The following is a 20,442-nucleotide window of genomic DNA, read 5'->3' as shown; positions in this document are numbered from 1 at the left end:
TCCTTGGCTTTCCCACTTCTACATATATGAACGACCCAGCATGAACCCAACTCCGCCATCCCCAAACAGCCTATGGACTGATGCCATTTCTAAATTTTCAACACAATATTTTTTATAGGTGAAGAAAAACACATTCTTAGACCTTGAGCATTACCTTACATTGCATTCATTTAGTAGACGTTCATATCCAGAGCGAAGTCCAGCAAAACAGAACAGAAGTGTATCCATTTATGTTAAATGAGTAACAGTGTCAGCCCAGGTTAACATCACTCCCAGACTAGTGAGTGTGATCATAACACTATTCAAGCACTACCCTAAGTTAACCTGTGCAACCTGACCAGACAAGGGAAGCTAAGTGTACTACCATACATCAGTCAATACATCAGAGAACCCAAAACACATCGCAATATCACACATAAAATAAACAGCAAATACTAGGAGCAGGAGGTGTTAGGGGGTGGGGATTGAGGTGGAACTGAGATGTAGTCGACAGAGCAGAGTCTTCAGTCTGTGTTGGAAGCTGGCCAGTGATTCCGCTGTCCTGAGTCCCGTGGAGAGTTCATTCCACCACTGAGGGGCCAGTACAGCCAGAGATTGTGGCTGAGAGGAGCAACCCTGTCGGGATGGGACAGTCAGTTGCCTTGAGAGGGAAGAACGGCGCTCTGAGGAGGGTTTGTGTGGCTGCAGCCTTTCATTAACACATTCATACGTTTGATTAATAGTTTTTTTAACAAAGAACCGCCGCAGAACACAAAGGTTTTCGCATGCTAATGCTAACATGGCTAAAGAGGCCTAAGGAGCATGCAGTCAAAGAACGATGTGCTTTCCGAGGGCTAGAGAGGTATTCCTGGTGCTTCAGGTACACATGCGCAAAACGAAGCGACTGCACTTCGTATGGATCTAGCAGAAGAAGTAGGTTTATCCTCCGTTCGGCAAACCACCGTGCCTTAAATAAGTGCCTTTAGTAGAGTACAGGGCCACAGTCATCACACACACAGCGCATGGACTATGTCAACATGACCAGTCTGGACGTGGGGGAAACGCTAAACGTCCCGGGGGGCTGTGACCATACCCGTGTGCTGCACATCCATATCTAATTCTGCTTCCCACAACAGAAGTCAAACAACCTCACTGTGGGCATCCGCGCTTCCTGCTCGAAACACTGCAGGCCCCTCTGATGTGGCTGATCATTTGAAGCGGCAGTTTGGTTGAAATCAAGGTTTGACTGCCACTCCGGTCAAAGCTCTGGGAGAACACAGCCCCCTGTGGTCACCAGCGTTGCTGCAGCAGCTTGGGCGATGACCAGCCTTCACAAAATGGGCTGGTTTTCCTTTTTTTCCCCTTGGTTTGATCAAAGTTGTGTGAATAGGATACTGCAAAGATTCACTGATCACAGTGGGCAGTGATTAGGACAATCCATCCAGATGATCAGCAAATCTGTGAATTCACAGCTGCAACATTAGTAGTAATAGCACACACACCGCCTGGCGTGGGAACTAAACTGACCTCCTCAATGGTTTGAGAAATAGGCCGTGATCTCCAGCAAAAAACCCCCCAAACCACACCCACACAACAGTGTGATTGGCAGGTAATTGATTTCTGTAGAGTCCATTTGAAGACAAAAACTACAATAAACTGCAACAAAATGACTTTCCTTTATAAGGCTGCCAAATCCCCACAAACCTCAAGCCCAAGTAGCTCAATAGTGACTGCAGAAGATCAAAAAAAGGTCTCTATACTGGTGTCAGTATACAGGTCAGAATATTGGTGTCATGTAAATGTTTTCCTGCTGGAAACAAACAAACTGAAAACGTGAGGAAACGCTTAGAAAAATGAGACAAGCAGGAAAAATAACTGCTAAAGCCCACAGCTCCATCCTGCTGCAGACTTAACCCCCCCATGATCTTCATGAGAGAAAACCCATTTGTATGCTTAACTGCATAACTGCACATCTGGTAAACAGACAGCCCTACGTCTGTATGTATATGTTTGAAAAGTAATGCAATTAAGTTTCTGTTAAATAAACACATAATTTAATCACGGTGGGCTCGCAGGGGGGGGGGTAAAAAAAAAAAAATGCAGAAAAAATGAAAAGGAAAGCCTAAGACATCCAACCCAAGGCATGATCCTTTCATGAGACCTGCAGACCCAACATGTGATACACATTTGAAAGACAAACAAGAACGCTCACTGCAGTGTCTGACAAAACAGCACAAGGAATTCCCTGCAGAATATGATCTGCGCTCCTGTGAATGGTCGGGGGAGGGGGGACCCCAAAGTCTCCGTATCTGGGCGATCACATTAACTTCGCCATGCAGACCTGATGGAGGACAGGGGTACCTCTCCACCGATGCGGATCGGGGAAGGGAACAGGAACAGTACGTACCCTGTCTACCAAAACACCGTCAGGCCCGTGGAAATGAATGTATCGGTGCACACATAAGCCGCAGAACTTATGGTACAATGTATTCTGAATTACATGCCAAACCTCTGGGAGTAGGATTGCATACAAGAAAGCTGCAATCACTTATATGTTTTTGAAACATATGGCAGGCATCTACTTCTATATTTAAAAAAAAACTGTACCTTACATTTTCAGTTTCTCGTTTGATCAAATATTGACACATGGTATTTTTCCACGGGCGTGACATACATACTGTAAGAGGTCCTTCAGCAGTCCCATGAAAGGACAATCCTTCGCTTGTACAGGGTGTGAAGGAGGGCCTCCATCCACAAGTGTTCGGTTTAAATAGTTGGTTTAATTGTTTAATGCATGTTACATGTTAATCTAATTTCAGCTTCGCCATTGCTGAGCTCCTTTTCAGTGAACTCAATGCAAACAGGATAATTGTTCAATTGTTAATCGTCATGGTCCGATTGCGCCTGTTAACCGAACGGAGGAGGGCAGACTTTTGCTTGAGGACTTTGTCTGTGTGCTGTGTGTGCCCCAAGGCTGGTTCTTTTCTTTGTTGATTTAAAAAAAAAAAAAATTAAATAATTTTTATTTGTTTTTTTAAAACCTGCTCCCTCTGTTGTTTTGTGAGAAGCATCGACCAGCTTCTCAACACAGTGTCAGTAAGGCCTGTAAGTGGCCAACGCTGCTGGTTACAGAGACACAGAGCAGGCGTCCTCTCTCTGTCTCCCCCTTCAGTGTGTCCTGGGTCCGGTGGCGCCCCGGGGGGGTGCGCGGCGCACCCTCCTCGCACCTGGCGCTTTCTGAGAACGCCTGCGCCGGTTTCTGGAAACGGTGCCACGGCGAACACGGCGACGTCCGGATGTTTTCCACGTTTTTAACCCCGGAGCTAATGCGTGTCTGTGATTCGCCCCCCTCCCCCAACCCCCCCGCCGTTCGCTGTCCACGCTCGGCCCCCTGATGCGCAAAAACACAAGCCAGCTGGCCCAGGATACTGGCTCCATCTAATTATCCCGGGGGCATGGGCTCACGGCGGAGCTGGGTGGATGTGACCGCGCCGTTACTAATGTGGTCCCGTAGGAAGCAGACGGCGAACTGCATCTTCAGTTTGGCTGTTGGTACACTGCTTTGCTCAGAAAGTCACTGCAGTTTGATTACCAGCAAATATCAATGGTAACACCTGACATTACTTTGAAGCATCTACTGTACATTGAACGTACATTACCAGAGGATCATTTTTGAGAAGAGGAAAAAAAAAAAAAACAGATATATCTCTAAATTATTTCATACTTTAAATGTAAATGTTTATTACCTATTTGCTACCTGTTTTGTGTGTCAACAGCTTTAAATGAACAGCCATACTTAATTGCAATGTGTTTAGTAGTGTTAAAAACAGCCCGATTCAAGTGAGACCAGTAGCTGCCCAGTAGAGAATCAGGCCCTGATACAGCTTTTGTTTGAGATGTGATACAAGGAAGGACATTGCAGGATTATCTGACATCACTCAGCGAGGGGCAACAGATACACTTTTCCATCACAATCAGTGCTGTTACATGGCAACCCCGTTCCGGTTACCCTGGCAACCAAAGGCCACATTATGTTACTGCTTCCTCTACGACAGCTTTTTAAAAGATGTTGGTAGGACCAGCGGTGTGACTCAGCCTCCGTCCTACCCCCAGCCACTCTCCATCATGTGCCAGGGAAGATATTTATGAAGCCAAAAAAACAGACAGTAAATGGAGATTTAAGGCTCGGCCTGGGCAGCGAGATATATGGTCTTATGAATCATAAGCAACAAATCCAATTTCTTCAAAAGGTCCGCCACAATTTAATCAAAGCCCCGCTGAGGTAGGGTGCAAATCCGCTGGCAGTCCTTATTTGTGTTGGATTACTTATTTATTAACTGGGCTATTTATCAATTTCATCAAAAAAAAAGCCTTTCTCTCGCCGTAACAGCCCTTGTTGGTGGTAAACATTTCTTTCATTCTGAGATTTAATGCTGTGTGGCATGGCTGCTCCATTGTTAGACTGTGATTATACTGTGGAGAGTGGGACACGAGGAAGTAAAGACTGGAACAGATGTGAGTTGTGGGATTGATCTGAGCTTGTATGTTCTGTATTACAGGACCGCAAGAGGGACAGATTGCTGTGTTGGAGGGTTGGCACCTAGGGTGGTCCTACAAAGCAATAAAACCCAGGGAAAGTCCTTGGTTGGCACATGTAAATCGGCCTTGTGAGGGACTCTAAATTGGTGGATGCTTAATGTGACCAATGTAACACGTGCCCTGGGGTTTAATTTCAAAAGTCTTTTACTGATCTATAGCTGATTGTAAGGTCTGTTTAGATATAGATTCTCTTTATGGCAAAATACAATAAAAAACATTCACACACAGGCATACACAAACACACACACTTGCACTCATCATATTAGCACTGCATCTGGCTGCTAGAGATTCATGCCATGTCATAAATAACCAGAGGCACAGGTGGATTCACAGACATCCGTACGAGCGCAGGGAAACGCTTGATATTTCAGGAGTCCGGGCTCTGCTGAGGGTCGTTACACAGATGGAATGAAATGATGAGAAGATAAAAACGTAACTCGAACATCTGAGGCTAAGCGTTATGTTTTATTTGCTCTTTTCGCAGTATGCTTTGCACAGTTGAGTGGACAGATACAGTATTTCCAAACAGAAAACCTACAAAACCTACCTCCCTCTGCGATGCCGGAAGTAGGCTGACATGAGAGAAACAAACAAAAGCTCAGAGCGGTTAGATTATTGCAAAGGTAACTGCAAGGTGCACTACACTTAACCCTTTAGAGAAGTTAATGGAGGCGCTCAGTTTCAAAAGAGCTGATATCTCATACTCATTGTCCAGCTGGAAAAAAACCTACTCAGTAACAGCATTCATGAAAAATGAAGAAAGCACAGGCCCAACACTGCTCATGCTAAAATATGTCATGTTCACTCATGTTCACGAAATGATGCAAACGTGCTTGGACTACCAAGCCTCCATCGGTGCCAAGTTTATTCCCTCACTCCAGGCGCATACATTTCAATATGGGCAGTATAGGAACTGCTTCTCACTCACATTAACACCGTCAGCGTGATGGGCCGTCTGTGTAGCGACCGGTGCAGTCTTCCGCAGATGTGACGGGAGAGGCTTTTTTGCGGCGGCTGCTGTAGGTGAGTGCGCCGGGCGGACTCAAACAGGGGAGCGTGGCATTTGGAGGTCGGGGCGCGAGGAGCTCGCGGGCTGCGTGGAGCACAGTGGCTGCTGAGCTAATTGGAAGGGAGGCTTTCAGGAGCCCAGCCGCGAGACCGCTGCTTCCTTCCAAAGGTCGCCGACTTCAATCACCGGCTAACGATCACTGTCACCTTTGAGGCAGAACCCCGCACTCCGCTGTGCCCCCCACCCCACCCCCCCTGATGTGGGGATGGGGAGTGTTGGTGGGGGGGGGGGGGGGGGGGGAGTGAGGAGGACGTTCTGTTCTGCCGCAGTTTTACGCATGGATGGGACTCTCGATTAGAGCCTTTTGCTGTTCTTCACACTCTTGCTATTGGCAGGAATTTATGCTTCTCTTGTGTGTGCTCCTGCACGTTTCCCTTGTGTGTGCTCTGTGATGTGTGGCTTCTTGCAGTACCACCAGCACATCTTGTGTGGGTGTATATATATGTATGTGTGTACGTGTGTGTGTGTTGTGTATCTGTTTATGTGTCCACATGTTGGTGTTTTGTATACGTGTGTAGGTATGCTCGCATGTCTGTGTTTCATTGTATATGTGCGTACACCGTTTGTGTGCAAATATCTGCTTGCGCGTATGTCTGCCTCATATTTAAGGATCCTCTCCTCCCAGGCTGCAGTGCGGCCACCTGGCTGAGGTGTGCACCCTCAACCACAGTCACGGGGAACCTCGTCACAGGTGAGTCCCGGCACCTGTTGTCACTCTGAATCAGAGCCGGGCGCGGCCTTTAATTACAAGTAACATTCCAGAGCCTCTGCCCTGGGAAGAGAATGTTAAATACGCTCAATCAACGTCAGAGCAGAGAGCCTACACCTCACTGCCGCTGCTGCCTTCCTGGGGATGGAAAAATACTGTTTGTAAAGCACGAGTTGCTGGAGGACACGGATGTCACCTCTCACGGTCCCGAGACAGACTCCACCGCTCAGACACCAGCTCCAGTTTCCAACTGTGCCTCGCTGGAACAAACCACAGGGAAACAGGCAGAGACACGCGGCTGTAGCTCAGTTTCACTCCTCATCGATCAGTGGTGGGGTGTCAGCTCACAGCCAGAGGAAAGCTACTTTAAACTACTGTCCTGTTTGCAAATTATATTCTGCGTCACCCTTGATAAATATCTGAATTTTTCTATCACCTGGTTACCTGGAATGTACCAAATTCACTGTCTGGCTTATGGCCTTTGGTAAATGGCTGACCGATCGCTGGTCAGTAAAAACAGGAGGAAACCCTGGGCAGGACCTGTGATACACAGCGCCCTCTGCCCGCTAAAATGGGGCATCGCAACCCCTTTGCCAGCAGGGCATCTCAATCCCTCTGTCCAGGTAAAGCACCACAATCCATCGTTCTATCAGCAAAAGGCATCAGAAGCCATCTGTCTGTAAAGGGCATCACAAATCTCTCTATGTGGGGCAGTATAAAACTCATGATCCCCTGCATGGTATCCAATCTCTTTTAACTATATAGGGCATTGTAAGGCCCTGTTTCTAGGGCATGGTAAATCCCTCTGACAAGGTAGGAGCATCACAGTCCCTCTGTGGGTGGAACTCTCAGAAGAGTGCCTTTTGAAGGGAGTTTCATGCACAGTTTTTCAGCTAAAAGGGACTTTCTGGCTTCTTCATAAAAAAGGGGCCGTCATTTCCAGCAGACCTCCTGTCCCATTCAGAACATAACAGCTAGTGTGGACGCTCTTTTTTTCCACATGGAAAGAACACTTGACTTATAGTGGCCATTAAACGCCTCATGTCTGTTTCGTTGGCCAGCTCTACGGACTCTGAAGACATTCACATCGATGCGTTAGGAGAGGGGAAAACTGGGCAGAAAGTGATGAGCTAACAGTCTAGAACATTCGTGAAATACTGATGCAGCAAAAGAAAGGTCAACAGAAGCTCATATTTCTTATTTTGTGCTGATAAATAATGTGAGGCCGTGGCATTACATCATTGCAGATTCTGGGTTACAGCTCGCCCTCCCCGCCCCCTCAGTGGAACAAAGACTAATTTTTCCTGACAATAAAAATAATGTGTGAAATGCATAACCACGGAATCATATCCCATAAGCTTTTTGTTTTCTTCAGTTTGGGGGGCAGAGAAAACCCTCTTGTTTTTTTCTCTTTTCACTGCCAAAGCAAGATCACTTGCACCACCTACAGGCCAATTTTGAGAACTGCAATGCAACCCTTAGCATTGGCATGCGGTTCCCAATCGCACTGAGTCCACGGCAACACCAGCACACCGTATCCAAACCAAGCGAAAATAACTATGCCGGTATTATAGTATGACAACACTCAATGCATGTTTTCCACATTTTAATTTACTGCTCTGTTATTATAATTTTCAGTGCATTAAATGATCTTCCAGGCATGCCTCCGAGACAGTAACCCTGTCTTTGGGTGCTTATTTTCTTTAGAAAAAAGGCAAAATATTTTCATTTGGTCATGAGGTTTTTCTTTTGGTCAATTAACACCCAATAGACTTTCTGACCTCATAAAATGACAATAAAATAAAATATGAAAAACAGATGGTGACCTAATGTTCAGAGCTGTTCTCACTGTCCTGACCTTTATATAGTTTATGCATAAACTAGGAGTGTCTTGTAGCCACTAGCACCAATGTAACACTCTGTGGAGAATACAGTCTGGAGCCAAATTTCCACCTGAAAAACATCAGCCGCCAAATTCTTCAAGAAATTGAAACTACATGCGTACACACCTGGTAACACGTTCTGAAACCATATCTAATGCCCAGAAATGTTCACATTTCACATCCCCTGCTCAATATTCATATCCAAACAGCATATATACATGTTCCCTCTCCCTCCATATCTCCCTCTCCCCTTTCCCTTTCCTTTCTGCCCTTTCTCTCTCTTTCTCCCTCCCTCTCTCCCCCGTCTGTCCCTTTAACCCCTTCCCTCATCTCCCCTCTGTTTCTCTCACCCTTTACTCCTTCCTTTCCACCCTCTCTCCCCCTCCATCCCTCTCTCCCCTATCCCTCGCACATTTTCCCCTTTCCTTCCTGTCCTGTTTCTCACACTCACTCCCTCTTTCTCTCCCCTACTGTCCCTCTCCCCCACCCCTTCCCCTCATCTTTCTCTCTCTCGCCCGTCTCCCCTCTGTCTCTATCACTATTTCCCCCTCATCTTTCTCTCTCTCGCCCGTCTTCCCTCTGTCTCACTCGCTCCCTCTCGCCCCCTCTGTGTCTCTCACTGCCTCCCCCTCATCTCGCTCCCTCTCTCCCCCCGTCTCACCTCCTTGGTGACGTTGTCCTGCACGAGGCTGTAGAGGGGCACGATTCGGCTGACCTCCAGCAGGGTGGGGGCGGGGCTAGGCGTCTCGCGGCCGGGCTGCCTGCACAGGTGGCAGGCCGAGGGGCAGCGGCCCTTCTCCTCGCAGCGGATCTCCACCCCGGACACCAGGTCGTCGGCCAGCAGCTGCGTCTTCAGCAGGCCCGACAGGTACGAGATGAAGGGTATGGATCTCAGCTCCCTCCGGCTGCCCAGGTCCGTGGTCTCTGCAGGGAGGGGTGAGAGAAGCCCGATGGGGTCGTGAAAGTTACCCCAAACTCATGGGTCCTAGACTGTCCACCTGCTTCACGACCACAGGGTGCCGGGACCAAGTTGAGGGTCATGAAGGTTACCCCAAACTCATGGGCCCTAGACTGTCCACCTGCTTCATGTCCACAGGGTGCCAAGCCCAATCACACTCTGCCCAGGGGGTTGTGTTGTCAGACTTGTTTATACCCCTTAGTCATCTGACCCATAGCCACTTGGACACATTTTACAAGGAAAAGCTGCTTACTTCTATGGTGTGGGCATGATTTTCACGCGGGGGTTCTTGCAAACAGTGTAAAGCCCGGCCTGATTTTCTCATCAGAGACGCTAACGGGCGGTTCTCGGCAGCCTGGGGGGGATTACGGCATCACTCTGCCGGGAAAGGAGCGTCTGGCTCGCCCAGCCTCGAAACGTTTCCCTCCGAGGAGAGAGGCGTGTGTCGCGCGAACGGACGGGGTGCTTGTGTTGGCTGAGGAGAGCGGAATCTCTGTCGGGAGAGCGCTCCGCAGGTTTAGGTGACGTCACCCCTCGGTTTACCTCTCTCACTGAGGTGAACCTCACGGGCTGTGGGCAAGTCATGACAGATTTCTCTCCACAAACTCATTCTGAGGATCATTTTTTATAAATATATTAAACAATTACTCAGAGTGCTAAGGATGGGGGGCTGATAAGGGGGAGAAGAGAGTGAGGGGGAGACAGACAGAAAGCAAGGGAGGAGGAGAGAAACAAGGGCAGGGAAGATAGAGACAAAGTGGAATGAAGGGAACAAGAGAAAGAGGGAGAGAGAGAGAAAGCGGGAGAGGGAGAGAAAGAGAGAGAGAGAGAGAATTTTCTTGCTCATCCAGAAGAATCCCGCAGCCGCCCCCCCCCCCAAAGGGTGGCGTTTCCTTGGCAACACCGGTCCATCCTCTGTGAGGGGCATGCCAGCATCAAAACCTTGTATCATATCCTGTCAAGTGTTGTCACTGTTAGCATTGTTATTATTGCCTTGTAAACCCCTTCTGTTGTTGGATTCTGAAATGCAATCTGGGCCACTTTACCAGCAGATGGCCCGGATCATATTGCTTATTAATTTTCCACAGACGGCTGATTTTTTTTTTGTCTAAAGAAAAGATGCAAACACAAGGGGAATCTAAACAAATGGCGACGGAGGCGCAGTCAGCACCGAACACGGCTCTGTCCTTGAAGGCGGAGAAAATGGTGTTAAACAAAACGCAGCCTCTGTAAAGCAACAGAGGCGTTGACCTGTGAGCTCACGTCAAGTCACAACGTCAAAAACCGAATAAACTGCCATCAGGTGAGAGAAAAGCTAAATAACTACAGGCCCTAGGATTTTATTCAAAACTAGAGCATCCCAGCTCTGCCACCCTTAGCATACAACCTCCTGCTACCTGGATTAGTTAAAGGTCCATTCAGGAACAAACAGCCCTTCTCTCTGACGTCAAATGAGATTGCTCGTTTGTAAATACCTGTTTGTAAATACCACATCTTTCCAGCAGCTGTGAAATCTAATCATTTCTTCCTTTATCCAAAAGCAATAATCCTAACAGATGCCATCCTAATCCTTTTTTGAGAGATCCTGTTCTCAAACAGATAAAACCACAAACACACTCACTCAGGGGTGATCACACAACCTCCTCTCCATGCAGAGGTAACTAATGTTGACAGAGGTGACTCTGTAGGCATAATGATGCATAAACTGTAGTCAAAGTAAGATTACCTGATGCTAATACCACGTACTTTAAAACAAGTAAATTCTGATATAGCTAAAATTGTTCACCCAGCGAAGTTTGGACATTTTCTCCAGATTCAGAGCAATCCCTCTTGTAGCCAACAGGGGGAGCTGTGCAGGCCTGCCACAGCTCAGACACACAGATGAGCCCTGTGGTCATGTCAGCTGGATCCACAGCGAGAGGTGAAGGAGAGAGCACCGCAGGGAGCATTTGGTTTTCGTCAGTCCATCAAATTTTAATAGCTGACCCTGATCGCTGTCATGATTGATTACATAATAATCATAATGCAGGAATGCTCCAAAGGGGGTATGTGGGGGGGAGGGGGGTGCATGCTCCAATTTCAAAGAGGTGAGCTGTCCCACAACAACAGGGAAACTCCTCTCTGCTGCTGTTCAGAGCTCATCGAATATCACACAGCCTCAGACCTGTTTTTGGGCGCTTGGCTAGTTATGCCCTCACCTCGTTTGAAACGCTACCCAGAGCAACATACGGCATAAATCAGCCAGACATAAATAAGAGGGTGAAAAATTAAAGTGTTCCCAAATGAAGAGCAATTCTCATTTTGGCTCTATTTTCATTATTTTGCCAAGAGCTAAAGGCTATATTTCACTATTATACACATTGGTATATTTAGCAAAAGTGCTTTGTCTTTGCTCTAAGGAGACCTACACAGTATATTAGTTGAAATGAGCCATTGTTGCCCAGAGTGTTTCATGAATGCTGGGTATTTCTGAACCAACAAAGTCTTCACAATACCCTATGGGTACAAATAAACACTACACCCAGACAAAGACATAAAGAAGCTCAACTGAACATTTGTCTTTCAATCCTCTACATGCATCAAGCTAGTATGTTGAAGTAACCCATGGGATTACAGAACATCTATCCTAAAAAAGGAATCTATCTCTCATTTTTTTGATAGAAAATACTAAAGGCCAGATGGAGAAAATGAAAAAGGCAGCAGACAGATTAAGCTCCCTGCTCCATCTGGGATCAGACAAAGGAGCAAGAGCTCTGTAAAGGACAACACGGGGATCAGCACTCTTCTTAAAACATTTCTGTACAACTTCTACGACTTCATTGTACATAGAAATAACCCATGAGTGGATGCAGGGATTAAACATTATTTCTGAAGCTACCCCATTCTTAAATCAACGGATATTGTAGCATCAAAATATAGTAGAGTCACGGGAGAACATCAGGTTCAGGTTGGCCAGTGGACTACATTTTGACAAATACGCTGGCAGGGGGAGGTCGTTCTCTTTTATTTATGGAGTGAGACCTGACGTCAGGCAGAGACATCAGTGAATCCAATGTGCCTTTGAGCGAGACGTTAAACCTGCATTGCTTCAATAAACATCCCTCTGCAAGAATAGATAAAATGGTCTGGACAAGGAATCTGCCAAGATAAACAAGTAATTCAGCACAATGAAAGCGACATTTCTGCCACAGTTACCTCAGAGTGAGCATAGTGCTTACGTATGCTGCCATCTAGGGCACACGTGCACAACTTACCATTTCACTGCATTGTACGTTGACAACTAAACTATGAAGGGCATAAAAGCTGCAGCAATATCATAATTGTAACTCTCTGTATCATTTTCATATAATGACAATAACTAAGGTCATACAAAAAAAAATGCAAGTGAAGATGATGGAGGACAAGTATTTTTGAAGTAATTCTCCTAAAAGTTCATACTGCAGATCCACAATGTTGAAAACAGGAGAGAAGGACCTTGGCCAGTGTGTCCTTATGACCCATGATACTCCAAGCCGCAGGATCAAGGACAAGCTTAGATTACATTCCGGGAAGTAAGTACAACTCCATGCTTCCCGATCTTTTGTCTGTAGGTTCTTTCTTCCAACTGTGCAAGATTAAACAGGGTTTGCTTTAGTTTTAACTGGGTATTTATTCAGATTTCACATTTCATGAGAATTTTTTTTTCTACCCTGTGAAATAGACTGCTGTTTGGGGCGTGTCTGTGCATGAAAACAAACATACAAACATAAAAGGATGACATTAAAGGTTAAAGGTGTCATTTAACTCATGTTAAGATTGCCGACAGTCTTAATTACCTTTAAAATATTCTGTACTACAAAATGTAGAGGCACAATTGAACAAAAGTGTGATGGCAAATACCTTTACTTTTAACTTCCTGTTTGTAGGAACCGACCCCTGACTCCGCACTTCTCCCAAAAAGAACAAGCGCGAACTGTAAATGTCAATGGATCAGTATTTGATTAACTTAATAATGATAAACAAGAACCCAATTAGCAATTATGGGTAAGTGAACACCAGACACCATAATATTACTCATTGATTTTAGCCAATCACTGTGTCGTGCTACAGCATGAACAGCAGCATCTGTTGATTGGTTCATGTGGGCCAGTGACTGACAGCAAGTAGCTCCACCCCGCACGGAGCTCATGAAGTCTCATTCTCTCATCACCGCTAACTGGCTGAGCTCAGCTGAAAGGAAAACATGCGTATTTACACAGGGGTCCACAGGGCCATGATTGGGAAATGCAGAACTAACTGAGGTGTGATAAGTGTTTGAAGTAACAGTGGTCCCATTTCATCTGAACATGTGTTCTCTTTATCATCTCTCCACCCCCCCTGAGCCCTAAGGTTGCTGGTGTTTGCACAAATCAAAGAAACTATTTAAAATGCAAACAAGCTCTCAGTTTTTTTTTCCTTTTCAACTGAAACTTTCCTCTTGAGTGAAAGGTCACACACTGTGTGCTGTTTTCAGAAGAGCAGCTGTTCAGGCTGAGCTTCCACACCTTTTGTTTGTCTGGCTTTTCTGTGTGGAGTCTGAGCTCAAGTTTGAGTTGCAGCAAAATGAGGAAACTAAGAGGAAAACAACAGGATGTATTTTAACATTTTATTTTTTTTTATAGTAACACAGTATGTTCTTATGTGACAGTTATTTAATTACATTCCTGGAATCATTACGTACTTTAGAGTTACTCTCAATGTATGATTACCCAAAATAAATAACTAAAATCCTAAATAAATAAAATAAATAAAAATCCTGATGCTCTTTCCTATTTCCAGGATTTTGATAGATCTAAATAGTCTTATATGACCTCTCCTATCTGGATCAACAATGTGTCCAGTTGTGCTTTAATCAAGTTAAATTTAATTTCATTTTGATGATAAAGTTTCAGATTGTTTCCAACTGGACATTTGGCAAATGGGCAATTACGTAGCAGTGTGTGTGTGTGTGTGTGTGTGTGTGTGTGTGTGCGCGCGCACGCGCCATCACGATTCAGGACAAAAGGCCAAAATCAATATATCAACAACTGCATGTTTGCTGTATTCATGGGTGTGCGCATGTGACAATAACAACAATCAATAATAATGACAATAACAATAATAGATCCAACCCACGAAGTTTTGAGTGGAATTATCTGGATTAGTTTAACTGCAATAGCTAACAATGAATACCGTTTTTACTTGGCATTCACAACAAATACAACGTTTTTCTCATATATTTCTACTCATAAGCGAAAGCAAATGAATGCCCGGTTTCATAAGGTTTTTTTATCCACTTTTTTCACTTACGTTGTAAAATTGGACAAAAACCCTAACCTTGTATCCATAAAGTTATCCCCACGTAAGTAATATACGAAATAACATAAAATACACACAACCAAAACACAGTACACTCAACCAAAAGAGCTTTAATGTGATATTAAAGGACAGCTTTATACCAGACATAACTCAGATTTCAACAGTAACCATAAAGCTATTATCGTACTCTAGTGACATCTTGTGTCGAAAAAAAGTGACAAAAAAACAACAAGGATTTCTGGGAATAATAAATGCAGATTAAAACGCGCACACACCTTTTGAAACTCCATATCCCATGACGATGTAACACTGCACGGACACTGACCGACTTTCCCACCCCCCCTAACCTAGCGATTGATTTGCACCGTCGCCAATCAATTTGAGGGACTGGCCCAGCTGCGGACATGCCAGCCAATGAGAGTAGAGATAGGGCGGGGATTATGATCGCCCTGTCATTACGTCACTACTGAAACCGCAGTCTTTCTCTATAGCACACCCCAAGAGCGTCCTGTGTGGTTTCGCAAGATCTGACATTGAAGCGAAGGTAAGAAAACGCTCAATATGACAGCCGGATGACATCAGACCTCGATAGACACAGATGTTATTAAACTGAATGCATTCGGATCTCACCTACCAACTGACATAACGGTTTCTCCAGGCTAATTCTTCTGCAGGGTAAGTAGCCTGCTAGCAAGGTAGGCGTTTTTAAGGCCTCATGCTGATGGCTACTGTTCTCTGAAGTCCCATCGCAAACATCAATGACAAATAAATTTGATATGCATGCGCTGCGAGTCTGGACGCCTAACTGCCTTATTAACGTGCACCTTGTACCACAGATCGTTATGCGCTCTGGTTAGCTACCTAGCTACACTGACACCAATTCGCACGCCCTATTTGCGGTGAATTTTTTCCCCCAAATGGCTTGCTGTCAGTCCTGTTTACCAAATGAGTGCTGGGCTTGCTGTAGATGTCGATGTGAATTACAGTATCGTAAGCTATTGCCTATTTATCCCTTAGATTCCCGTTGGCCAAAAAAAAACAGGGATTTGGGGATTAGCTGGCTAGGCTGCTCGCTATTTATCAGAATGCATAAATCATTAGTTAGCTAGATATGGAACAACGTAAAAGCACCCAGCGAACTGCCGGTAGCACTGTAGATAATTAAAACACCAAGGCGCAGAATACCAGTTTGCCGAATGATGAATCATGGAAAGAGGATCTAGTTGGCTGGTTAACAAGCTGTCTATCTAGTTACGTAGGCAATCGTTAGAAAAACGTGAACGGCACAGCAGAGCCGTGTGCTATACGCGTAACTAGCTTGAGAGGCATTGCCAAAATCCCTTTTTCGTCTCAATGGGATCAGATAGTTGACAAAGTTCAGGCACGGCGTGCAAGAAATTACTTCATGCATCGTATTTAGATATTGAGATGTTACCTTTTGTGTACATAACAATACAGACAAGATAAGGATCGACATTCCTTTCCTGGTACATAAATAAGTTTGACATGCAAAAGCACGGCTCTGTCTTCTGCAGCAGGGATATCAGACTCTCAGATCCTGCAGGAAGTGTGTGTGTGTTGGGGGGAGGGTTATCCAGCCTCAACCTAGTAGCCTAATCGTTCACTCTGCTTGGCATTTTTTAATCAAAAAATATGCAACACACTAAGGTGTACTAGCTGGCATTTCAGCTGGTTAGTAGTTAGCTCAGGCAGTTGGAATTATGAATCAATCAGGTGTACACACATCAACGCCCCAGGGAGTCAAGTTCAACACCCGTTCTACCCACCACGTAATGAGACATTTAGTAGACACTGTTATCCAGAGCGACATACATAGCTGGATATTTACTGGGACGATTGTGGGTTAAGTGTCTTGCCCAAGGGTACAGCAGCTGTGCCCCAGCAGGGAATCGAACCAGCAACCTTTTGGTTACGGGGTTCCTTTACCGCAACACTACACTGCCACCCACAGCTCACTCAGCGTTTGCCCCAGACCCGGCGCTATGGGGGTGCTTAGGGGTGCACTGCACCCCCAGACCGACCTCAGCGCATCCCTGCTTTTCTCCTTACATACTGTGGGCATCGGGACATATGACTTTTTGTGCTGCCCCCCCGAGGTCTGCAGTTGCACCACTCTGTATTTTCTCCTGGCGCCGAGCCTGGTTTGCCCCCGCCCACGCCCTCTCCTCTGCCCCCCGCAGGTGCCCCGCGTGCCCGTCGCAGCAGGCGCCATGGCGACAGCGGCGTCCCTGGACCCGGACCTGGTGCGGGAGGTCCTGGAGTGCCCCATCTGCCTGGAGACGTACAACCCGGAGCAGCTGCGGCCCAAGCTGCTGCAGTGCGGCCACACGGTTTGCCGGCAGTGCCTGGAGAAGCTGCTGGCCAGCACCATCAACGGCGTGCGCTGCCCCTTCTGCAGCAAGGTGTCGCGCATGAGCAGCATCTCGCAGCTGGCCGACAACCTGACCGTGCTCAAGATCGTGGACGGCGCCAGCTCCTGCGCCTCGGCGGCGGGCCTCATGTGCCGCTCCTGCAAGAACCGGCTGCCGCGGCAGTACTGCCCGGACTGCGGCCTGGTGCTGTGCGACGCCTGCAAGGGCGAGGGCCACCAGCACCAGGGCCACGGCGTGCTGAGCATCCGCTCGGCCGCCGAGCAGCGGCGCAAGGAGCTGGGCGGCCGGCTGGCGGCGCTGCGCGAGACCATGGGCTGCATCCAGAAGAAGAAGGCGGCCATCGACAGCGTGTCCAAGTCGCTGCGGCTCAAGTACAAGGCGGTGCAGCAGGAGTACGCCCGGGCGGAGCTGCGGCTGCAGGAGGAGCTGGGCCGCTCCCGCCGCGCCTTCGCCGCCTCCCTGGCCGAGGTGGAGAAGCTCAACGCTCAGATCCTGGAGGAGCAGACCTACCTGCTGAACATCGCCGAGGTGCAGGTGGTCTCCCGCTGCGACTACCTGACCACGCGCATTCGCCAGTCCGACATCGCGCTGCTGGAGGACGGGGCCAGCAGTGACGAGGACGAGCCCGACCTCAAGGGCAGCCTGCCAGCCCTGCTGAAGCTGCAGGACCCCGAGCTGGTAAAGACCGAGTACCCCAAGCCCCTGGACGTGGGCCAGCTCAGCACCAAGCCCTGCACCGTCAACACGGACGAGGAGGATGGCCAGGAGCTGGCGGCCGCCGCCGGTGCCCCGCTGGACCTCTACCGCGACATCGACATGATCACAGCCGTGGAGGAGGCCGTCTGCGCCTCTCCCGGCAGCTTCAAGTCCAAATCGGTGGACGGGGGCGGGGCCACGGGCGCGGGGCCGGGGACAGGGGCAGGGCCAGGGGCGGGATCTCAGGTGTGCCAGTTTGTTAAGAAGATGGGCTGCAAGGGCAACCTGCCGGGCATGTTCAACCTGCCGGTCAGCATCTGCGTCACCCCCCAGGGGGAGGTGCTGGTGGCCGACCGGGGCAACTACCGCATCCAGATCTTCAACCGCAAGGGCTTCCAGCGCGAGATCCGCCGCAACCCCAGCAGCATTGACAACTTTGTGCTCAGCTTCCTGGGCGCCGACCTGCCCAACCTCATCCCCCTGTCCATCGCCATCACGCCCCAGGGCCTCATCGGCGTCACTGACAACTACGACAACTCTGTGAAGGTGTACACCACCGACGGGCACTGCGTGGCCTGCCACAAGAACCAGCTCATCAAGCCCTGGGGCATCGCCGCCATGCCGTCGGGCCAGTTCGTGGTGTCTGACGTGGAGGGCGGCAAGCTGTGGTGCCTGGCGGTGGACCGCAACGTCGGCGTGGTGAACTACAACCGGCTGTGCTCGGCCGTGCGGCCCAAGTTCGTGACCTGCGACCCCTTGGGGACGGTGTACTTCACACAGGGGCTGGGGCTGAACATCGAGAACCGGCACAACGAGCACCACCTGGAGGGCGGCTTCTCCATCGGCTCGGTGGGCGCCGACGGGCAGCTGGGCAAGCAGCTCAGCCACTTCTTCTCCGAGAGCGAGGACTTCCGCTGCATCACCGGCATGTGCGTGGACGCCAACGGCGACCTGCTGGTGACGGACAGCGGCCGCAAAGAGATCCTGCGCTTCCCCAAGGAGGGCGGCTTCAGCGTGCTCATCCAGGAGGGCCTCACCTGCCCTGTGGGCGTGGCCGTCACCCAGAAGGGACAGCTGCTGGTGTTGGACTGCTGGGACCACTGCGTCAAGGTGTACTCGTACCTGCAGAGGCGACGCTCGTCCACCTGCTAGAGCTTGTGCGCGTGCATGCGGGTGGGCGGGGCCAGTATCCGCGGAGATGTGCGTGTCACTCTATTATCTGTCAGTTTCCTCTGTGGTTGAATTCCAGACCGCTCCCGATGTCCCTGCTACCCCACTCCCCTCTGAAGTCTGACCAGGTACGACAGCCTCGCTAACTGATCTGAGTTCAGTAGGGAGTGGGGGCTTAGTTTGCAACGCGCCTGTGTCTACCATCTGGACTGCCTCTGTGTTTTATTTTGTATAATAGCACAACAGAGAGCAATAAATAACCAGTGTTGTCATGCTATGAAAAAAAATATATAACATTGACAGTCAATCTCTCAGTATTCACAACTCTTTTATAACTACTGTACTGTACAGATAATGTGATATGAAATAATGAAGATGGACAAAGAAGTTTACTTCAATAAAAAAAGCCATTTGCTGTGCTATATGAAGGAAACACCTCTTTCTGGAACATAATTGGGCCTAATTTTTAGACCTCCAATATTACATTACATTACACTACACTACATTACTGTCATTAAGCAGAGTCTTATTCAGAGAGACATTTACACATGTGGGTATTTACTGAGGCAGCTCTGGTTTAAGAACCCTGCAAGGGTACAGCAGCAGTGCCCCAGCGGGGAATCGAGCTGGCAACCTTTCGGTTATGAGCCCTTCTCCTTACCACTGCCACCCCCATATTGTGACCCCATCCCACGGCACTGACGTGTATCTCATGTAGATGTGACGTTTCCTGTCGTTAGCGCAGCCTCAGTGTGGGTGTGTCCCTCAGTTTGCACAGACACAGCAGACTCCACCCACACGCCACTGGATGACCTCACCCGTAATGGCAGTTTTATTGAACCAAGGAAGTACTGTGTGCAAATCAGAGACATTTCAGCAAATCAACATTTCTCGTCGGTTGTAATATACCAAAAAAAAAAAAAGAAAAAACATAGATGAAATGGAATTCTGAGAATTATATTGGTTATAATGAAGAGCCAACTATTTTTTTGATTATAATTTTTTGTGTGGTTGAGTATCTTTTTGTATTCTATTTGTAAGAGTTAACTTTTGTTAAGTCATGCAAATATTATGTCTCTGTTCATCCTTTGGATGGATGCAGATTCCCACAGGCTGGGGTCTCCAGTCTAATAGCTGATTGGGTGTTTTACGCAACAGATGGTTGGATGATTACTGTGATTAGTCATGGGCTCCCGGCACAGTATGGAGCAGAACTTATGTCACAGGGGCCGTGTAACTTTGCAACTTTTTTTTTTACATAGTTAGCTAGATGCATATGAAAAGAAATTCTCTGCAGAGCAAATTCTCTAGGAAGAACTGTGTACTTCATCCTGTTAGAAACCATGCCGGGCGGCTGGTCTGTGGGAATCTGTGCCTGTTGTCATAATGTAGTCACCAATGTTACCCTTTTTTGTCTTCAACTCCATAGTTTTGTTTACAGATTACCACATGTATTTAGTCAGAGAATTTCAAGTAGGGATATTTTTTCTTAAGAGCATGCCAATCACTACAATAGTCTCCAGTCCTCTTGTAGAAGTACTATCTGCTCAAAGTGACACCTTCAGGTAGTACGTAACTATCATACATTAAATGTTACAATGTTCAAGTGTCCTTGTTCAATCTGACAAACCACAAGACTGTTGCTCTCTATATCTGAAAGATGGATTATT

The 20,442-nt window shown here is 47.6% G+C and overlaps 2 protein-coding genes across 4 annotated transcripts in view; one reads left to right on the top strand and one right to left on the bottom strand.

The window, feature by feature from the left end:
- LOC118777460 (astrotactin-2-like) overlaps window positions 1–20,442 on the bottom strand; it is a 286,377-nt gene that overhangs the window by 32,028 nt on the left and 233,907 nt on the right. For both annotated transcript variants that reach the window (XM_036528373.1, XM_036528374.1), the window contains one exon: window positions 8,901–9,163. In XM_036528373.1, the coding sequence (XP_036384266.1) occupies window positions 8,901–9,163 (263 nt within the window). The remainder of the gene's footprint in view (window positions 1–8,900; window positions 9,164–20,442) is intronic.
- Window positions 14,994–19,624, top strand: trim32 (tripartite motif containing 32). Of its 2 annotated transcripts, none has more exons than XM_036528375.1 (2): window positions 14,994–15,057; window positions 16,715–19,624. In XM_036528375.1, the coding sequence occupies exon 2, from the start codon at window positions 16,745–16,747 to the stop codon at window positions 18,752–18,754; it is 2,010 nt and encodes a 669-aa protein (XP_036384268.1). In that variant the 5' UTR covers window positions 14,994–15,057; window positions 16,715–16,744; the 3' UTR covers window positions 18,755–19,624. The 2 variants fall into 2 exon arrangements, with proteins under 2 accessions (XP_036384268.1, XP_036384269.1); XM_036528376.1 differs by having other exon boundaries at window positions 15,009–15,188.

The sequence above is a fragment of the Megalops cyprinoides genome, chromosome 5 (assembly GCF_013368585.1).
Source record: "Megalops cyprinoides isolate fMegCyp1 chromosome 5, fMegCyp1.pri, whole genome shotgun sequence".
Classification (NCBI taxonomy): Eukaryota; Metazoa; Chordata; class Actinopteri; order Elopiformes; family Megalopidae; genus Megalops; species Megalops cyprinoides.
This window is presented reverse-complemented; position numbering and strand designations above follow the sequence as displayed.